Below are 21,187 nucleotides of genomic sequence, written 5' to 3'. Positions count from 1 at the left end.
TTCAATCTTTTCTCCGTTTATTATGCTGTTGTTCATTGGTCCAGTTGTGAGGATTTTTGTTTTCTTTATGTTGAGGTGTAATCCATACTGAAGGCTGTCTTTGATCTTCATCAGTAAGTGCTTCAAGTCCTCTTCACTTTCAGCGAGCAAGGTTGTGTTATCTACATATCACAGGTTATTAATGGGTCTTTCTCCAATCCTGATGCCCCATTCTTCATATAGGCCAGCTTCTCGGATTAGTTGATTAGCATACAGACTGTACAAATATGGTGAAAGGATACAACCCTGATGGCACACTTTTCCTGATTTTAAACCATGCAATATACCCTTGTTTGCCTCTTGATCTGTATACAGGTTCTTCATGAGCACAATCAAGTGTTCTGGAATTCCCATTTTTTGCAATGTTATCCATACTTTGTTATGGTCCACACGGTCGGATGCCTTTGCATAGTCAATAAAACACAGGTAAACATCTTTCTGGTATTCTCTGCTTTCAGCCAGGATCCATCTGACATCAGGAATGGTATTTCTTGTTCCATATCATCTTCTGAATCCAGCTTGAATTTCTGGCAGTTCCCTGTCAATGTATTGCTTCTACCGCTTTCAAATGATCTTCAGCAAAATTTTGCTTGCATATATGTTATGGATTGAATTGTGTCCCCCCAAAATGTGTTTGTCAACTTGGCTAGACCATGATTCCCAATATTGTGTGATTGTCTACCATTTTGTTATATGATGTGGTTTTCCTGTGTGTTGTAAATCCTACCTCTGTGATGTTAATGAGTCAGGTTTAGAGGCATTTATGTTAATGAGGCAGGACTCAATCTACAAGATTAGGTTGTGTCTTGAGTTAATCTTTTTTGAGATACAAAAGAGAGAAGGGAACAGAGAGACACATGGACCTCATACCACCCAAGAAACAAGACCCAGGAGAATAGCGTGTCCTTTGGACCTGGTTTCCCTGCACTGGGTGGCTTCTAGACCAGGGGAAGATTGGTGACAAGAATCTTCCCCCAGAGCTGACAGAGACAGAAAGCCTTGCCCCAGCGCTGACACCTTGAATTCAGACTTGTAGCCTCCTAGAGTGTGAGAGAATAAATTTTTCTTTGTTAAGGCCATCCACTTGTGGTATTCTCCTATAGCAGCACTACAAAACCAGGACAATGTGATATTAATGATGTTTCTGCATTTGGTTGGATCACTTTTCTTTGGAATAGGCATAAATATGGATCTCTTCCAGTTGGTTGGCCAGGTAGCTATCTCCCAAATTTCTTGTTATAGACAAATGAGCACCTCCAGCGCTGCATCCATTTGTTGAAACATCTTATGTGGAATTCTGTCAGTTCCTGGAGCCTTGTTTTTCAGCAGTGTCTTCAGTGCAGCTTGGACTTCTTTTAGTACCGTTGGTTCTTGATTTATATGCTATCTCCTGAAATGACTGAACGACAACCAATTCTTTTTGGTACAGTGACTGTGTATTCCCTCCATCTTATCTTGATTATTAGCTATTAGATGCAAATCAAAACTACAATGAGATACCATCTCACCCTGACAATAATGGCACTAATCAAAAAACAGAAAATAACAAATGTTGGCGAGCTTGTGGAGAGATTGGAACACTTATACACTGCTGGTGGGAGTGTAAAATGGTACAGCCCTATGAAAAATGGTGTGACACTTCCTTAAAAAGTACATACCCTAGTCATGACATGAATAGACATGTGCACACCCATGTTCATTACAGCATTCTTCACAGTAGCAAAATGATGGAAACAATCTAAGTGCCCATCAAGAAATGAATGGAGGATAAACTGGTGCATACACACAATGGAATAATATGCAATAATAATAAATAATGGTGAATCCACAAAACATCTCACAACATGAATGAATTTGGAGGAAGTTGTGCTGAATGAAATAAGTCAATCATAACAGGAAAAATATTGCATGAAACCACTATTATAAAAAAAAATGAGAAAAGGTTTACATGTGGAAAAAATAGAAACATTCTTTGATGGTTACCAGGGATGGGAGGAAGGGGGAGGCAGGGAAAATTACAAACTAGATAGACAAAAACAAAAACCCAGTGCCATCGATTCGATTTCGACTCATAGCGACCCTATAGAACAGAGTAGAACTGCTCAATAGAGTTTCCAAGGAGCAGCTGGCGGATAGAAGACACATGTTAATATTGGTGAACCAAAAAAGCCAAACCTGTTGCAGTCGAGTCAATTCCAACTCATAGCAACCTTATAGGGCAGAGTAGAGCTGCCCCGTAGGGTTTCCAAGGAGCAGCTGGTGTATTCAAACTGCCAACCTTTGGTTTAGCAGCTGAGCTCTTAACCACTGTGCCAGTGGGACTCCAATATTGGTGAAGGGAAAGGCAACACACAGTGTGGAGGAAATAGCGCGGTATGACCAGGGCAGAGGAAGACACTGAGAGGAACACAAGAGTAAAGGGCAACTATGGTAATTTTTTTAATGGTAATTATTATAACAGACAATCCTGCAATAATAGTATTAACAAACAGTAATCCACGAGTGTATACATAGGGAGATAGGTATGCTAAAGAGGTGTGGGAGGGTGTAAGGGAGCACACCCACCTGCAGATACATGTTTGGTTCTGGATATTTCTAGGTCCATAATTTTAGGTACTGCATGTATGTTAATATAGACAATAGAGCACAGAAGGGGCGCGGTCATGGAAACTTCTTAGACATAACCAAACACCTCGAGGGACGAAATTACTGGGCTCGAAGGCAAAGGACCATGGACTTGGGGGACATCTACATCAGTTGGCATGACTTAGTTCATGAAGGCAGTGTTCTGCAATCTACTTTGGTTAGTAGTGTCTGGGGTCCTAAAAGCTTGCGAGTGACCATCGAAGACACAACTATTGGTCTCTTCCCATCTGGAGCAAAGGAGAGTGAAGAAAACCAAAGACTCAGTGGAGCAGTTAGTCCAAAGCACCAGTGAACCACGTGAACCACAGCCTACACAACCCCAAGACACAAAGAACTAGATGATGCCTGGCTGCCAGCACTGATCACTCCGACTGGAATCACAATAGAAGGTCCCGAACAGAACAGGAGAAAAATTAGAACAAAAAATCGAATTCACAAAAAAGACCAGATTTACTGGTCTGACAGAGACTCAGGAACCCCCAAGACTATGGCCCTAATACACCCTTCTGACCTGGAACTGAAGCCGTTCCCAGAGACCACCTTTCAGCCAAACGATAGACAGGCCCGTAAAATAAACATTAGCACCAAGAGAGAAACATGTTCCTTAGAACAATCAGTTGTATGATTTTTAAATGACAACATTTACCCAAAAACAAAGATGAGAAGCCAGGAAGGGCAGAAAACCCAGATGAAAGGAAATGGGGAACCCAGGGCAGAAATGGGGGAGTGCTGATACATTGTGGGAAATGAAACCAATGTCATGGAGCACTTAATGTACAAACTATCATATGGGAAACTAGTTTGCTTTGTAAACTTTCACCTGAACCACAATAAAAAAAAAATTTTTTTAATGTATGGAATGTGTCCCTATAAGCCGTTTGCTAACATTTCCCTCGTTATTAAAATGTAAATAATCGAGATAAGCAATATTAAAGAATAATTCTTAAGCTATACGCCTAGATTATTAAAATTCATGAAATAAATAATAATTTTAAGGTGTAAAAAGGTGTTTACTTTGATTTTTGGTTTAAAAAAAGAAAGACATCAGTGATAGAATACTGGTGGTAAAGACACTGTGGTGCTAAAGGGTCCCTGCCTGCACATAACATCAGAAGCAGTGTGAGTGAAAACATAATGGTGTTCTTTGTCCATCCGACAAATAAGCCACTAGTCTCCATGATCTGAATCCTGGATTGCCATTTTATTAAGTCATGCTGAAGACATACATTTTCTCCCCAGTTTACACCCTTGTTTTAGTATGTTGCACAGAAAAAATTCTGTATTGATTTGGAGCAGCGTTCTCCTGCTGTTCATAAGGGCTTCACTGGCCAATTTTTTTTAGAAGTAGACCACTAGATCCTTTTTCCTAGTCTGTTTTAGTCTGGAATCATTTCTGAAACCTGTCCACCATGAATGATCCTGTTGATACTTGAAATACCGACGGCTTAGCTTCCAGCATCACAGCAAACGCAAGCCACCAGAGTACAACAAACTGACAGACTGTGGTACAGCCATTTCACAAGGTTGCATGTGATCAAGAACCAGTGGTGTCGAAAGAAGGAAGCCAAGCTGTCCTGAAGGCATTTGCGAAAAATAAGTTTCCAAGAATTGATGGGATACCAATTGAGATGTTTCAACAAATGGATGCAGATCCAGAAGTGCTCACTCATCTATGCTAATAAGTTTGGAAGTCAGCTACCTGGTCAGCCAACTGGAAGAGATCCATATACATGCCCATTCCAAAGAAGGTGATCCAACAGCATGCAGAAATTATCAAACAATACCATTTTTTTATCATTAATATCACAGGCAAAAAACTTTTGCTGAAGATAATTTGAAACGATTGCAGCAATATATCGATTGCAGAGACCTCCCAGAAATTCAAGCTGGATTCAGAAGAGAACATAGAATGAGGGAGATCATTGCTAATGTCAGATGGATCTTGGCTGAAAGCAGGGAATACCAGAAAGACGTTTACCCTTGTTTAATTGACTATGCTGAGGCATTCCACCTCGTAACAAACTTTGGATAGCATTGCGGAGAATGGGAATTCCAGAACACTTAATTGTGCTCATGCGGAACCTGTACAGAGACCAAGAGGCAGTCATTTGAATAGAACAAAGGGATACTGTGTGGCTTAAAATCAAGAAAGGTGTGCGTCAAGATTGTATCTTTTCACCTTACTTATTGAATCTGTATGCTACACATATAATCTGGACTATATGAAGAAAAACATGACATTGGGATTGGAGAAAGATTCATTAACAACCTGCGATATGAAGATGATACAACCTTGCTTGCTGAAAGCGAGGAGGACTTGAAGCACTTATTGATGAAGATCAAAGACTACAGCCTTCAGTGTGGATTATACCTCAACAAAAAGTAAACAAAAATCCTCACAACTGATCTTTTTTACTATGAAGAAAAGACCACAACTCACTTTGAGGACTAAGGTGTGCCTGATATTTTCAGTCGCTTCAATTGCATGCAAAAAGTAGACCGTGAATAAGGAAGACCAAAGAATTGATGCCTTTGAATATACCATGAACTACTAGAAGAACAAACAAGTCTGTGTCTTGGAAGAAGTACAAAGTGCTCCTTGGTAGCGATATTTAACTATTTCAGATCTAATAAGTTAGGATTATAAATATGGTGAACTTTCAGTTCTTTTAAATATGTATGATAAACTCAAGGAGTTTTTGACTCAGTTACACACTTAAAATTGGGATAGTAAGGCTAACAAACTCATATTATGATTACATAAAATACTAAACATTCAGTTTCTTAACAGAAGCTATATTAGTCTTATGGTTTGTTTCTCCTGACACACTCTACTTGAATATAAATCATTCCTGGGTTAAGAAATGCTTACTCACTAAGTGTCTTAGTTTCTTAGTGCTGCTATGACAATTACCACAACTGGATGGCTTTAATGAACAGAAATTTATTTTCTCAGTTTGGGAGGCTGGAAGTCTGAATTCAGGGTACCAGCTCTAGGGGAAAGCTTTCCATGTTTGCTCTGGGGGAAAATCCTTGTCCTGGATTCTCTAGCATTCTTGGCATTCCTCGGAGATCACCACATGCCATCTGTCTTGCCCATTGGTGCTTGCTTGCTTCTGTGCCTACTCTGCGCCTTTTATATCTCAAAAGTGATTGGCTTATACAGCCTCATTAACATAAAGAAAACCTTATTCCCAGATGGGATTACATCCACATGTATAGGGGTTAGAATTTCAACATGTGTTTTGGGGGCACAATTCAATCTATAACACTAAGAAAACAATTATGTCATCCTAAAGAATTTGTGGATGGAGGGAGGTTAGCTTTTCATCCTGTTAAAGTTGCTTAATGACTGTAGATAGTATCGGCTGGGAACAGTTAGTAGAATTTTTTAGGAACATTCATGGAACACTATTGAGGCCAACCCAATAAGGGTTTCTAACTAACGGAGCATTGGGTTGATCTCTTGGCCCTCATAAGTCACACAGCCCAGATCTCTGGCCTCCTAATCAGTCTTCAACCCACTGAGGCTGATTTGGTTTGTTCTTTTTTTATAGCTTTATTGTGCCTTAAGTGAAAGTTTACAGCTCAAGTCAGTCTCTCACACAAAAACTTATGTACGCCTTGCTATATACTCCCAACTGCTCTCCCCCTAATGAGAGAGTCCACTCCCTGTCCCCACTCTGTCATTTTGTGTCCATTTCGCCAGCTTCCACCCCCTTCTACCCTCTCATCTCCCCTGAATGGAGCAGATGCCAACAAAGTCTCAAGAGTCCCCCTGATCCAAGAAGCTCAATCCTCACCAGCATACCTCTCCAACACATTATCTGGTCCAATCCATGTCTGAAGAGTAGGCTTCAGGAATAATTCCCGTCCTGGGCCAAGAGAAGGTCTGGGGGCCATGACCACGGGGGTCCTTCTAGTCTCAGTCAGACCATTAAGTCTGGACTTATGAGAATTTGGGTTCTGCATCCCACTGCTCTCCTGCTCCCTCAGGGGTTCTCTGTTGTGTTCCCTGTCAGGGCGGTCATTGGTTGTGGCCAGGCACCATCTAGCTCTTCTGGTCTCAGGATGATGAAGTCTCTGGTTCATGTGGCCCTTTCTGTCTCTTGGGCTCGTAATCACCTTGTGCCTTGGTGTTCTTCATTCTCCTTTGATCCAGGTAGGTTGAGACCAATTGATGTATCTGAGATGGCTGCTTGCTAGTGTTTAAGACCCTAGATGCCACTCTTCAAAGTGGGATGCAGAATGTTTTCTTAATAGATTTTATTATGCCAATTGACTTAGATGTCCCCTGAAACCATGGTCCCCAAGCCCCAGCCCCTGCTATGCTGGCCTTCGAAGCCTTCAGTTTATTTAGGAAACTTCTTTGCTTTTAGTTTAGTCCAGTTCTGGTGACCTCATCTGTATTGTGTGTTGTCTTTCCCGTCACCTAAAGTAGTTCTTATCTACTATCTAATTAGTGAATACCCCTCTCCCACTCTCCCTCCCTCTCCCCTCTTGTAACCATCAAAGAATATTTTCTTCTCTCTTTAAACTGTTTCTCAAGTTCTTATAATAGTGGTCTTACACAATATTTGTCCTTTTGCAACTGACTAATTTCACTCAGCATAATGTCTTCCAGATTCCTCCATGTTATGAAATGTTTCACAGATTCATCACTGTTCTTTATCAATGTATCGTAGTATTCCATTGTGTGAATATACCATAATTTATTTATCCATTCATCTGTTGATGGGCACCTTGGTTGCTTCCATCTTTTTGCTATTGTAAACAGTGCATCAGTGAACATGGGTGTGCATATATCTGTTTGTGTAAAGGCTCTTATTTCTCTAGGATATATTCCCAGGGGTGGGATTGCTGGATCATATGGTAGTTCTATTTATAGCTTTTTAAGGAAGCACCAAATCCATTTCCAAAGTGGTTGTACCATGTTACATTCTAACCAGCAGTGTATAAGTGTTCCAGTCTCTCCACAGCCTCTCCAAAATTTATTGTTTTGTGTTTTTTGGATTAATGCCAGCCTTGTTGGAGTGAGATGAAATCTCATTGCAGTTTTGATTTGCATTTCTCTAATGGCTGACGATCATGAGCATTTCCTCATGTATCTGTTAGCTGCCTGAATGTCTTCTTTACTGAAGACATATCTTTTGCCCATTTATTTACTTGGGTTATTTCTTTTTTTAGTATCATCAAGATTTTAGAGATCAGGTACTGATTGGAAAAGTCATAGTTCAAAACTTTTTCCCAGTCTGTCGGTAGTCTTTTTACTCTTTTGGTGAAGTCTTTGGATGAGCATAGGTGTTTGATTTTTAGGAGCTGCCAGTTACCTAGTTTTTCTTCTGTATTGTTAGTAATGTTTTCTATACTGTTTATCCCATGTATTAGGGCTCCTAACATTGTCCCTATTTTTTCTTCAATGATCCTTATTGTTTTAGATTTTATATTTAGGTCTTTGATCCATTTTGAGCTAGTTTTTGTGCATGGAGTGAGGCACGGGTCTTGTTTCATTTTTTTTTGCAGACAGATACCCAGTTATGCCGGCACCATTTGTTAAAAAGACCATCTTTTCCCATTTAACTATTTTGGAGCCTTTGTCAAATATCAGCAGTTCATATGTGGATGGATTTATGTCTGGATTCTCAGTTCTGTTCCATTTGTCTATGTATCTGTTGTTGTACCAGTACCAGGCTACTGTGGCGGTATAATAGGTTCCAAAATTAGGTAAAGTAAGGCCTCCCACTTTGTTCTTCTTTTTCAGTAATGCTTTATTTATCCGTGGCCTCTTTCCCTTCCATATGAAGTTGCTGATTTGTTTCTCCATCTCATTAAAGAATGTCATTGGAATTTGGATCAGAATTGCATAAAATCTATACATGACTTTTGGTAGAACAGATATTTTTATAATATTAAGTCTTCCTATCCATGAGCAAGGTATGGTTTTCTACTTATGTAGGTCTCTTTTGGTTTCTTGCAGAAGTGTTTTGTAGTTTGTATGAGTCTTTTACATCTCTGGTAAGATTTATTCCTAAGTATTTTATCTTCTTGGGGGCTACTGTAAATGGTATTGATTTGGTGATTTCCTCTTCGATTGTTCTTTTTGTTGGTGTAGAGGAATCCAACTGATTTTTGTATGTTTACCTTGTATCCCGATACTCTGCTGAACTCTTCCGTTACTTTAAGTAATTTTCTTAAGGATTCCTTAGGGTTTTCTGTGTATAAGATCTTGTCATCTGCAAATAGAGATAATTTTACTTCTTTGCCAATCTGGATGCCCTTTATTTCTTTATTTAGCCTAATTGCCCTGGCTAGGACCTCCAGCACGATGTTGAATAAGAGCGGTGATTAAAGGACATCCTTGTCTGGTTCCCCATCTCAAGAGGAATGTTTTCAGGCTCTCTCCATTTAGGATAATGTTGGCTGTTCGCTTTGTATAAATGCCCTTTATTATGTTGAGGAATTTTCCTTCTATTCCTATTTTGCTGAGAGTTTTTATCATGAATGGGTGTTGAACTCTGTCAAATGCCTTTTCTGCATCAATTGATAAAATCATGTGGTTCTTGTCTTTTGTTTTATTTATGTGATGGATTACATAAATTGTTTTTCTAATGTTGAACCATCCCTGCATACTGGGTATGAATCCCACTTGGTCATGATGAATTATTTTTTTAATATGTTTTTGAATTCTATTGGCTAGAATTTTGTTGAGGATTTTTGCATCTACATTCATGAAGGATATACGTCTATAATTTTCTTTTCTCGTGGTGTCTTTACCTGGTTTTGGTGTCAGGGATATGGTGGCTTCATAGAATGAGTTCGGTAGTATTCCATCCTTTTCTGTGCTCTGAAATACCTTTAGTAGTAGTGTGTTCACGCTTCTCTGCAGTGAAGCTGTCCAGGCCAGGGCCTTTTTTTGTTGGGAGTTTTTTGATTACCTTTTCAATCTCTTCTTTTGTTATGGGTCTATTTAGTTGTTCTACCTCTGTTTGTGTTAGTTTAGGCAGGTAGCGTGTTTCTAGGAATTCATCCATTTCTTCTAGGTTTTCAAATTTGTTAGAGTACAATTTTTCATAGTAATCTGGTATGATTCTTTTCATTTCAGTTGGGTCTGTTGTAATATCGCCCCTCTCATTTCTTATTCGGGTTATCTTGCTTCCTCTCATGTATTTCTTTTGTCAGTTTGGGCAATGGTTTATCAATTTTGTTGATTTTTTTCAAAGAACCAGCTTTTGATCTTGTTAATTTTTTCAGTTGTTTTTCTGTTTTCTATTTCATTTAGTTCTGCTCTAATTTTTATTATGTGGTTTCTGGTGCCTGAGGGTTTCTTTAGTTGTTCTCTTTCTATTTGTTCAAGTTGTAGGGATAATTCTTTGATTTTGGTCCTCTCTTCTTTTTATATGTGTGTATTTATTGATATAAATTGACCCCTGAGCACTGCTTTAGCTGTGTTCCAAAGGTTCTGATAGGAAGTGTTTTCATTCTCATTGGATTCTATGAATTTCTTTATTCCATCCTTAATGTCTTCTATAATCCAGTCTTTTTTGAGCAGGGTATTGTTCAGTTTCCAAGTGTTTGATTTCTTTTCTCTGCTTTTCCTGTTACTGATTTCCACTTTTATGGCCTTATGGTCAGAGAAGATGCTTGGTAATATTTCAGTGTTTTGGACTCTGCAAAGGCTTGCTTTATGGCTTAATATGTGGTCTATTCTAGAGAACATTCCAAGTGCACTAGAAGAGAAGATATACTTGGCTGCTGTTGGGTGGAGTGTTCTGTATATGTCTGTGAGGTCAAGTTGGTTGATTGTGGCATTTTGATCTTCCGTGTCTTTATTGAGCTTCTTTCTGGATGTCCTGTCCTTCACCGAAAGTGTTGTGTTGAAGTCTCGTACTATTATTGTGGAGCTGTCTATCTCACTTTTCAATGCTGATAGAGTTTGTTTTATGTATCTTGCAGCTCTGTCATTGGGTGCTTAAATATTTATTATGGTTACATCCTCCTAGTATAAAACCCAGACCCAGTGCCCCTCCTAGTATATTGTCTCTTTAATCATTATATAGTGTGCATCCTTATCCTTTGTGGTGGATTTAACTTCAAAGTCTGTTTTGTCAGAAATAAATACTGCCACTTCTGCTCTTTTTTGATTGTTGTTTTCTTGATATATTTTTTCCATCCTTGGAGTTTTAGTTGGTTTGTGTCTCTAAGTCTAAGGTGTGTCTCTTGTAGGCGGCATATAGACGGATCTTGCTTTTTTATCTGTTTTACCGCTCTGTCTCTTTATTGGTGCATTTGGTCCATGTACATTCACGTAATTATGTTTTTTTTATGAGCTTAGTGTTGTCGTTTTGTTGTCTTTTTTTGTGTGTTGTTAACAGTTTCTTTTCCCACTTAATTTTATGTGCTGAGTACATTTTCTGTATATATGGTCCTTTCCTCATATTCATTGTTGTTGATTTTGTTTCTTCTGAGTCTGTTTTTTTCCTTGTGTTTTATTTTGATGTGTAGGATTGTTTGTCTCCTTTGTGGTTACCTTATTATTTACCCCTTTTTTCTAAATTTAAAACTAACTTTTATTTCTTTGTATTGCCTTATCTTCCTCTTCATATGGAAGATCTGTGATTACATTTCTTAGTCCCTCTTTATTGTTATAATGTTGTCTTCTTTTACATATTAACATCACTGTTACCCTGATTTTAGGTTTTTTTTTTTTTTTTTTAATCTTGCTTTGTTTTTTGGATTTCCCTGTCTGGGTTGACTTCTGGTTGCTCTGCCCAGTGTTCTAGTCTTGAGTTGATACCTGATATTACTGTTTTTCTAACCAAAGAACTCCCTTTAGTATTTCTTGTAGTTTTGGTTTGGTTTTTATGAATTCCCTAAACTTCTTTTTATCTGGAAATGACCTAATTTCACCTTCATATTTAAGAGGCAATTTTGCTGGATATGTGATTCTTGGCTGGCAATTTTTTCTCATTCAGTTTTTCAAATAAGTCATCCCATTGCCTCATTGCCTGCATGGTTTCTGCCGAGTAGTCCAAGCTTATTCTTATTTGCTCGCCTTTGTAGGTGACTTTTCATTTATCCCTCGCTGCTCTTAAAGTTCTCTCTTTATCTTTGTTTTGTCAAGTTTGATTGTAATATGTCTTGGTGACTTTTCTTTTAACATCTACCTTATGTGGAGTTCGATGAGCATCTTGGATAGATACCTTCTCATCTTTCATGATATCAGGGAAGTTTTTTGGCAATGAATCTTCAACAATTCTCTCTGTATTTTCTGTTATCCCTCCCTGTTCTGGGACTCCAGTCACTCATAGGTTATTTCTCTTGATAGAGTCCCACATGATTCTTAAGGTTTCTTCATTTTTTTTAATTCTTTTGTGTGTTTTTTCTTCAAATATATTAGTGCCAAGTGATTTATATTCAAGTTCAGAAATTCTGGCTTCTACTTGCTCAATTCTGCTCCTCTGACTTCCTATTGAGTTGTGTCTACTTCAGTAATTTGATTGTTAATCTCCTGAATTTGTGATTGCTGTGTATGGATTTTTCCAGCTTATTAAATTTTTCATAATGTTCCTGAATAATCTTTCTAATTTCTTCAATTTCTTTTTCTGTTTGTTCCTTGGCTTGTTCTGTGTATTGCCTCGTTTCCTTCCTGATGTCTTGAAGGGTTCTCTGTATTAGTCTTTTGTATTCTGGCTCTGGTAATTCCAGGAATGCACTTTCATCTGGAAGATCCCTGGATTCTTTGTTTTGAGAGCTAGTTGAGGTGATCATGGTCTGTTTTTTTATGTGACTGGATATTGACTCTTGTCCCCGAGCCATCTATAAGTTATTGTATTAGTTTATGTTTGCTTACTGTATCCTAGCTTCTAGCTTTTTGTTTTGTTTTGATAATCCCAAATGGGTTACTTGAGTGAGGTAGCTTGATTATTTTCACCTTTGGAGCTCTGGTGTCCTGTCTCCAGATGGTTAGAGCTGTTATCAGGCATATCAGTCTAGGAGTCCATTCAGTTTTCTTGTATGAACTCAACTCAGGTGTCCAGGTAGCTGATGATCAAGTGCGTTGTATAGGCTCTGTCCTACAGTCTTAGAGGGGTAGTGGTGATTGATGTGTGTACTGGTATCTGATTGTAGCAGGGGCCTACGCTCTGAACAAGGCGGGGAGCTGAGAACCAACCCCCAAGTGTCTCTGAGAAAAGCACATCTGTGTTCCCTAGAGTGTGCAGGTCAGTGGGTTCTGCAGATGGACCATGGGCACCCAGTGTTTTTCATTGTGAGGACTGGGAGGTACCAGTTATCCTTGGACCCCTGTCACAGGTGGCTGGGTGACCTGAGTGAAGGTACCAGTCCTTAGGCCCCTGATGTGGGTAGGTCAGGAGCATGTTTAATAGGCAAAGCAATGTCAAACATCAAACACCTACCGCACAGCTGAAATGGTTGGATTCTGCGAACAAGGGCCTGTTCTCCTGAAATAACACCACAGGTCCGTGCAGGGGGGAAAGGTAGGTGCTCAAAATCCGCGGACCGTTTATGCCTGGACAGGAGCAGCTTCTGTCCTGAGCTCCCCCGCTTAGTAAAAAAAAAAAAAAAAAAAAAATTTTTTTTTTTCTGCTTAGTGGAGCTGGCAAATTATGTTTTCCCTAATTGCAAATTTTTTTCCTTCTCCAAGGCCGCGGAGGATGGCTCTAGGTGCTTAACAGTGCCTTTCTCAGGCCCAGGGAATTCAGCCGCTGAAGCTGGCTGCGGGGGGTGGCCGCGGTAAAATATATGCAAGTACTTATCTTTTTGCCAAGAGCACCGTTCTTCTCTGGGTCCGGAGGTGTGAGTAAGCTGTGTGCCTGGCTGCTTCTCCCTGAGGAAATGGCAGCAGAACGCTGGTACCAGCCTGCCGCTGCTGCTCCAGGAATGGTGCCTGAGGGCTCCCCGCAATTCAGGTCCGGTAACTCACTTCTGAACCATCTCCTCCTCCCCCTGCCCCTCAGTTCGTTTTCTAAGGTTGCCTTTGATGCTCAGGGCTCCTAGCTTGTTATAAATAGACTCATTTCACTTGTTTTTTGGGGTCTTTGTTGTAATGAGGGCTCGCCTGAAGCATCTGTCTATTCCGCCATCTTGGCTCCGCCTGTGTTTTTCTTTTTTAGTGTTTTATGTGAAAATTTACAGAACAGATTTTGTTTCTGAGTCAAGAAATTGTACACAAAGCGTTCCATGACATTGGTTGCAATCCCTACACTGTGCCAGCACTCTCCCCATTTTTGCCCTGTGTTCCTCGTTTACTTTTGTCTGGTTTTCCTACCTCTTCCTACCTTTGCATCTTTACTTTTGGGCAAATGTTGCCCTTTTGGTTCCATTTAATTGTTCTACAGAGCATGTTCTTTTCAGGTGTTACCGTTTATTTTGTAGGCCTGTTGTTTGGCTGGAAGGCGGCTTCTAGAAATGGCTGCAGTTCCAAGTCAGAGCAGTGTCTCAGGGCCACAGTTATGGGGGTTTCTGCACTCTCTGTCAGGCCAATAAGTCTGGTCTTTTTTTATGAATTTAATTTTTTGTTCAACATTTTTCTTCTGCTCTGTCCAGGTCTATCTATTGTGATCCTTTGGACTAATTGCTCCCTTGAGTCTTTGGTTTTCTTCGCTCTCCTTTGCTTCAGATGGGAAGAGACCACTAGTTGTATCCTAGGTGGCTGTTCATAAACTTTTAAGACCCCAGACACTATTCACCCCTATAACTTTATATTCAGAACTCCATAATGCCTCCGTGCTTCTGAACATGCAGTTCTTTTGCCTGGCATAGCCACTCTTCCCGTGAATCGTGCCCTGGGCACCCCTTCCCCCAGGGAGAGTTATCCACTTCCCTGTTGTCTGTTTTTAACTTACAGGCTTACCACGTTCTACCTGCTTCCTTGGATTCTCTTATTACTCTTTGAGTCCTAATGGCTACCCCATAGCAGGTGCTCAGTAAGTATCTGTTGACTAAATATATGAAGCGAAGTGAATTTAGTAAGTACCTATCACTTATAGGCTCAATTGCTCCTGCCTTCCTGTACCCTCCCCCACCCCGCTACTGCTAGCCACTTCCATTCTGTCTATCTGGTGCTGTGCTGGCCTTCTGATTTTCCTCTTAAACCGGCCCCATCAGATACACCTAGTAGTGTTTTTGCAGTTTCCCCCACTCTATTCCCCATGCACACTACAAACTATGCCCTTTTCCTGTGACATTCCTTATTTTGTTACCTGGTAGCTTTGCTGTTGATTCTTCTTTCTAATTCAAGTGCAGCTTTTTCCATTGAGTTTTCTCTTACTCTTCAGACCCCTGGTGATTATCTGTTCTGTAAATGGTTCTTTAAGAAAACTTAACCTTTGGTCGTATACTCACTCTCCCTGATTTGTATTGTATTCATGTACCGTATCCGTCTAGCTAGGTGTCATATGGAATTAACCATCAGAAGAACTAAAAACTGAATCGATCAAAAGTGGTTGCCTTGGAACAAATCTAAAACACAGAAAATAACAAATGTCGGAGAGTCTGCAGGGAGATTGGAACTCTTATGCACTGTTGGTGCAAATGGAAAATGGTAGATCCATTGTGGAGAACAATATGATGCTTCCTTAAAAAGCTAGAAGTAGAAATATAAAAAACCCCAAAGAAATAGAAATATACAATCTAGCAATCCCACTCCTTGGAATACATCCCAGAGAAATAAGAGCTGTCACACGGACAGACATACGCACCCCCATATTCATTGCAGCATTGTTAACAATAGCAAAAAGATGGAAACAACCTCAGTGCCCATCAACACATGAAGGGATAAACAGGTACATACACACAATGGAATACTATAAAATGACAAAGAACAATGATGAATCTGCTAAACAACTCACAACATGGATGAATCTGGAGGGCATTATGCTGAGTGAAATAAGTCAGTCACAAAAGGACAAATACTGTATGAGACCGCTATTATAAAAACTCACGAGAAGTTTACACACAGAAAAAAACAATTTTTAATGGTTACAAGGGAGGGGAGGGGTAGGAGGGAAAAACACTAAATAGACAATGGATAAGTGGTAACTTTGGTGAAGAGTAATATGTACACAGTACTGGGGACGCCAGCACAACTTGTACAACACAAGGTCATGGTAGCTCTGTAGACACATCCAAACTCCCTGAGGGACTGGATTACTGGGCTAAGGGCTGGGGATCATATAGCTCAATTGGCATAGCATAGTTTATGAAGAAAATGTTCTACATCCTACTTTGGTGAATAGTGTCTGGGGTCTTAAAAGCTTGTGCACAGGCAGCCATTGGAGACACTCCACTGGTCCCACCCCATCTGGAGCAAGGAAGAATGAAGAAAACCAAAGACACAAGGGAAAAATTACTCCAAAGGACTAATGGACCACAACTACATAGCCTCCACCAGACTGAGTCCAGTACAACCAGATGGTGCCTGGCTACCACCACCAGCTGGCCTGACAGGGATCGCAATAACGGGTCCTGGACAGAGCTGGAGAAAAATGTAGAACGGAATTCAAACTCACAATTAAAAACAAACAAAAAAACCCAGACTTACTGGTCTGACAGAGACTGGAGAAACCCCAAAAGTATGGTCGCTGGACACCGTTGGAACTCAGTACTGAAGTCACTCCTGAGGTTCACCCTTCAGCCAAAGATTAGACAGGCCCACAAGACAAATAATAATACAGGTAGCTCAACCACATATGTGAGATTAAATGGGTACAGCAGCTCAGGGGCAAGGACGAGAAGGCAGGGGAGAGGTAGGAAAGCTGGACGAATGAAAATTGGGAACTCAAGGTTTAGAAGGGGAGCATGTTGACACATTGTGGAGTTGGCAGCCAATGTCACAAAACAGTAAATGTATTAATTGTTTAATGGAAAACTAACTTGCTTTGTAAACCTTCATCTAAAGCACAATTAAAAAAAAAATGTTCTGCCTTGGAAAGCAGAAGTAGAAATCACTGTTAGTAACTAGGAAGAATAGTTTCTAATATCTAGTGCTTTTTGTGCCAAGCATTTTAATCCGTTTGCATCATTTGGATTACCTAAGTTTGTTGTATTTTATTGCAAATACACAGTATAACCTTAGAACAGTATTTTTTGCAAACTTCTTTTCTGGGGAACTTCGTCTTCATAGGAAATTGTATGAGAAATGAAATGCCAAGTTTAAAAAGCATACCAAATGTTTTTAAATGCAATAAACTAACCTTCCAATGAAAGTCTGAACTCTAATAATACTGGTTAGGGAACTCCTTTGCATTCTTTAGCTACTGTGGGAGAATCTGGCCTCCTTTTTAATATAATTAACAAATAGCGGTCTTTTCTTCTTTCACCTCATCTTTGCCCTGTGTAGACCAGCAATGAAAGAACTAAAATAAATAACCAGTAATAACATTCAGCTGAGTAGTAAAGCCTTTTCTGGTGTCCTGCTTGCCCTGAAGTCCTTCCTTTTTATTTTTCAGAACACATGTGCACTGTGGTCTACTTTGACGACTGCATGTCCATACATCAGTGCAAGATCTCCTGTGAGTCCATGGGGGCGTCCAAGTACCGCTGGTTCCACAACGCCTGCTGCGAGTGCGTCGGGCCCGAGTGCGTCGACTACGGCAGTAAGACTGTCAAGTGCATGAACTGCATGTTTTAAAGGGAAGGAAGTGCAGAGCAAAGCAATTTTGTCAAATGAAAGGTATGAAAAGGCATTCCGTGAAGTGAAGAAGAAGATATAAAAGAATTTGGAATGCATTACTTTTAAAATACAACAAATCTGGTCACTTGTTAAATTATATGACAATAGCTGCTCCTGTTACCCTTATTGTCCACTAGCAGTGAAGCCTTTCCTTTGATCCTAGCATCTCTGTACAGCTTTGGTCATACAAGGAACAAGCAAGTTGCGAATTCTTTGAAAGATCTGAGCTTCCAACATGAAGCTTGATGACATTTGATTCTAGCATTCCAGAGCCTTCTGTTTTCAAAGTGTTGGCAGAAGCATGTTCAAGTAAGTTCTGGTTTGTTCAGTGTGCTCCTGAGACACTGGGTTTTTACAGCTGTACACCACTCTCCACTGGCCTTTCATTGTTACCTGTTTTATAAATTGGCTGCAGTACCTAAATATATCATTCTGAAAACGCACATAAAGATCACCCCAAAAAGCTTAATTTCAAACCATATTATGTTGGTTTTAGAAAGGAAATTCTCCCTGTATTTTACAATTTAACAGTAAACATAGTAGAATCCCTCCTGTAATACACAACGCTGACAGAGCTGCAGGAAAAATTCTCATTCTCTTCCATTCTCCCTGCCCATGGCACTTCTGTGGGTTGTGAGGAAGCCTCTTCACGAGGAATACTGGGTACATCTATGGGATGGCATTAAATACACTGCTGGGGTCAATAATTAGGATGCTAAAGCATGTGTTGTGACTTAAAGAGCTTAAAGAGCACTAGGGATGGGAAATGACTGGCAGGACTGCAACTAGAGCACCTGGGACTGGCTTGTCCCCCCTCCCCGAGACCAGGCTGCAAGGCAAGAATGCTCCCAAGCTCAGAACCGAGCACTTAGAAGGGATAGGAGGGAACTTAGAGAAGTTACGGGTATGAATAGGGCAGACACAAGCTTAGAACTAATGACATTGGTTTTTGTTGTGTAATCTTTCACTTGTTGAGTTTATATCTGGATCTAATGTTCTTATTAACAAAGTGTAATTACATAGTGAGGTGTTAAGATTATGAAACTAAAAACAACTTTGTCCAGGATGACAGTGGTTTCCAAATACACTACAGAGTATTTTGTCAGTTTTTTCTATAGCTTCAATAAAGATAAGCTTAAACACTACGTGCCCTTTCTAGTAATAAAATTCCAATCTTCAAACATGAATCTAAAACAAAGATTTATATTACAGAAACTCTTAACTTTATAAAATTACTACTTTCTCTCGTGCATATTTGAATTACAAGTAACTTTTTAGGACCACCTCTTTATATGTCTGAATGTTTTAGTATATACAAATAGACAATGCTCTTGGATATATTTTGTATTATTCATTATATAAACACAAGTTAATGTTATGTAATGTTATGATTAACTATTACAAAATTTAAAGCCTTGATACCTTTTCTGCTCTTTCAGATAACTGTAATGAATACAGCCAAGGTACTTTAACCTCTTCAAATGTTATAGTTTAGCTCGTGAATGTATTTTTTAACAGGGAAAAAATTGGGGTATTCTTTTCTTCCTTTTATGTAGGGTTCCTCCTTGAAAGTTCCTTGAAGATGTTTTAGCTCTGCTTCTTAATTAATACGTATACAGCTGAGGGTTTTCTTGAACTTAAAAAAAAGTTTTAAAAGAATTTGTAGTCAGCTGCTTCATTTCAACTTGGTTCTTTTTCAAAGTAATTTCATACCTATGAATAGAAGTATGTTTTCGTGTTTATTGACAGTGTGCTTCTTATTTCCTTAAATATACTTGTAAACTGGTGTCTCATCTTTTTGGGGTCTTCATTATTGAGTTTTAAAATGTAATATTTCTGTTTTTCCCCCTACATTGGGAGGATGGTTTCTTGAACCATGTTATGTTCTGTTTTGCTTACCTCCCTTTCTCCCACTAGACATTATCCCTAAATGTAATAGTTTTTTATATTCAAAGTTTGCTTAATTTTTGTGATTTACAAAGGGGTTGAAAGAAAGACAGAAGTACAGTATGGTCTGTCATATAAAAGATTCCATTTCTGGTTCTGTAATGTTCTTTATATTTTGAGTAACAACATTTTTCCAATTTAAGAGTATAACATTGGGGAAACCCTTAGCCTCACCAAAATTTAGACCTACTATTAACATCCTAAAGAGCCCTGTTGGCGCAGCGGTTCAAGTGCTCAACTGCTTGCCAAAAGGTCGGCAGTCCAAACCTACCAGCTGCTCTAAGGGACAAAGATGTGGCACTCTGCTTCTATAAAGACGACAGCCTGGGGAACCTGATGGGGTTGCTATGAGTCGGAACTGACTCAACGGCAGTAGGTTGGTTTATTAACATCCCAAAGCATAATTAATTCACTTCTGTATTGAAGTTTTGGTTTAAAAAAATTTTTTTTCCTATAAATTTTTATAACCAACCCCCACTTTCAAAAAAAAAAAGAAATAGCCCAGTAGATTTTTAAACCAGCAGCGTTTATAAAGACCATATCAAAAAGGTTCTTTCCTGTAGTAAGATGTCTACTTGCTGGTAGATTTTCTCTTTTTCCCACAACATCTAATTACTGGAACTGTACTCATAATAGTGGTACCAAATCAAATGATAATTTAAATAAAATCTAGTCTATGTTTACAAAGACAGCAATAAATTAAAGGGAGGGGTCTTCATTTAGAAATGTGACTTCTAAAGTTTCAGAAGACAAAATTTATGTTAGGATATTTGAACAATTATTTATAAATCAGAGGGTATCAAAATGGAGAAGAGACACCAGAACTTTTCTGGAAAAGTGGGTAGATATAAGTAAGCCACATTTTTAAAGTTTGTTTTTATGGAAGCCTCTCTGAAAAAAAAGAGTTTTAAAATCTATTCTGCCTTCCCAAGAGTGTATTTTATCGCATTTCACATGACCTATAACATAAAATTAGACATTTTTCTTTGGTTGTCCCTATAAACAAAAGAAAACAAAATGATTGTTTTAATAAAACATTGAAATGCGCAATGAGTGTGTCATGTTTTGTTAATTTCAGCCTATTTTTGTTGTTGTTAGCTGATGTTGAGTCAGCCCCTGACTCATGGCAACCCCTAGCTGAACTGCTCCATAGGGTTTTGTTGGCTGTAATCTCTGTGGAAGCAGATCACCTGGCCTCTTTCTCCGAGTCGCTGGGTAGGTTCAAACCTCCAACCTTTGGCAAACTGCTTGCGCCACCCAAGCTCCTAATTTCAGCATAGAACCCCAGGATAAGTTTGACGTTTTTCTCTAGCAAAGTTAGTGTTTAAGATGTCAGCTGAAGCTTGTCCTTCTCTGTCTGGATGTCCTAACCTCCCCCACCTCCCCCCGGCCAAAAAAAAAAAAAAAAACCCCATTGCTGTCATGTCGATTCTGACTCATGGCAACCTGATGGATTCTTTTGAAACAAGTGATCTTTAACAGGTTGCTCTCTGCTTTTCACATGCTTTAGTCCAATATGGAGGAAACTTTGATATGAGCTACTTAACCATTCTCCTTTCTCTGGGGACCTTCTGATGCCAACCAGCTCTACAAAAACTGTATCATGGCTGGAGTGAGTTACAAGGAGATCAAGTCCAACCCTTCACAGAGATTCTCACAGGGTCATATTACTGTTAGAATTGGGAGCCATAGACTGGACTATAGTGGTAAAATTGACGTTATGTCGCAGAATCTGCATTTTTGACAGCCTACAGAATATAGGTGTCTCTAACAAAAGGGGAAAAATTCAAGGGTAGGTTGCCAGCCTGAGTGCCTTAGTAGAATTTGTTCCAAGAAGAGACAGTATGTTTGATTAGGAAAATT

At 39.4% G+C, this 21,187-nt stretch overlaps 1 protein-coding gene across 1 annotated transcript in view; it reads left to right on the top strand.

Annotated features, from left to right (window-relative positions):
• TWSG1 (twisted gastrulation BMP signaling modulator 1) overlaps window positions 1–20,721 on the top strand; it is an 81,947-nt gene extending 61,226 nt beyond the window's left edge. The window contains exon 6 of the mRNA XM_049900175.1: window positions 17,154–20,721. Within this exon, the coding sequence (XP_049756132.1) occupies window positions 17,154–17,335 (182 nt within the window). The 3' untranslated portion in view covers window positions 17,336–20,721. The remainder of the gene's footprint in view (window positions 1–17,153) is intronic.
• Window positions 20,722–21,187: the final 466 nt, after the last annotated feature.

This window comes from Elephas maximus, chromosome 11, assembly GCF_024166365.1.
Source record: "Elephas maximus indicus isolate mEleMax1 chromosome 11, mEleMax1 primary haplotype, whole genome shotgun sequence".
Taxonomy (NCBI): domain Eukaryota; kingdom Metazoa; phylum Chordata; class Mammalia; order Proboscidea; family Elephantidae; genus Elephas; species Elephas maximus.
Note: the sequence above shows the minus strand (reverse complement) of the source record. Positions and strands in the feature narration are given on the sequence as shown.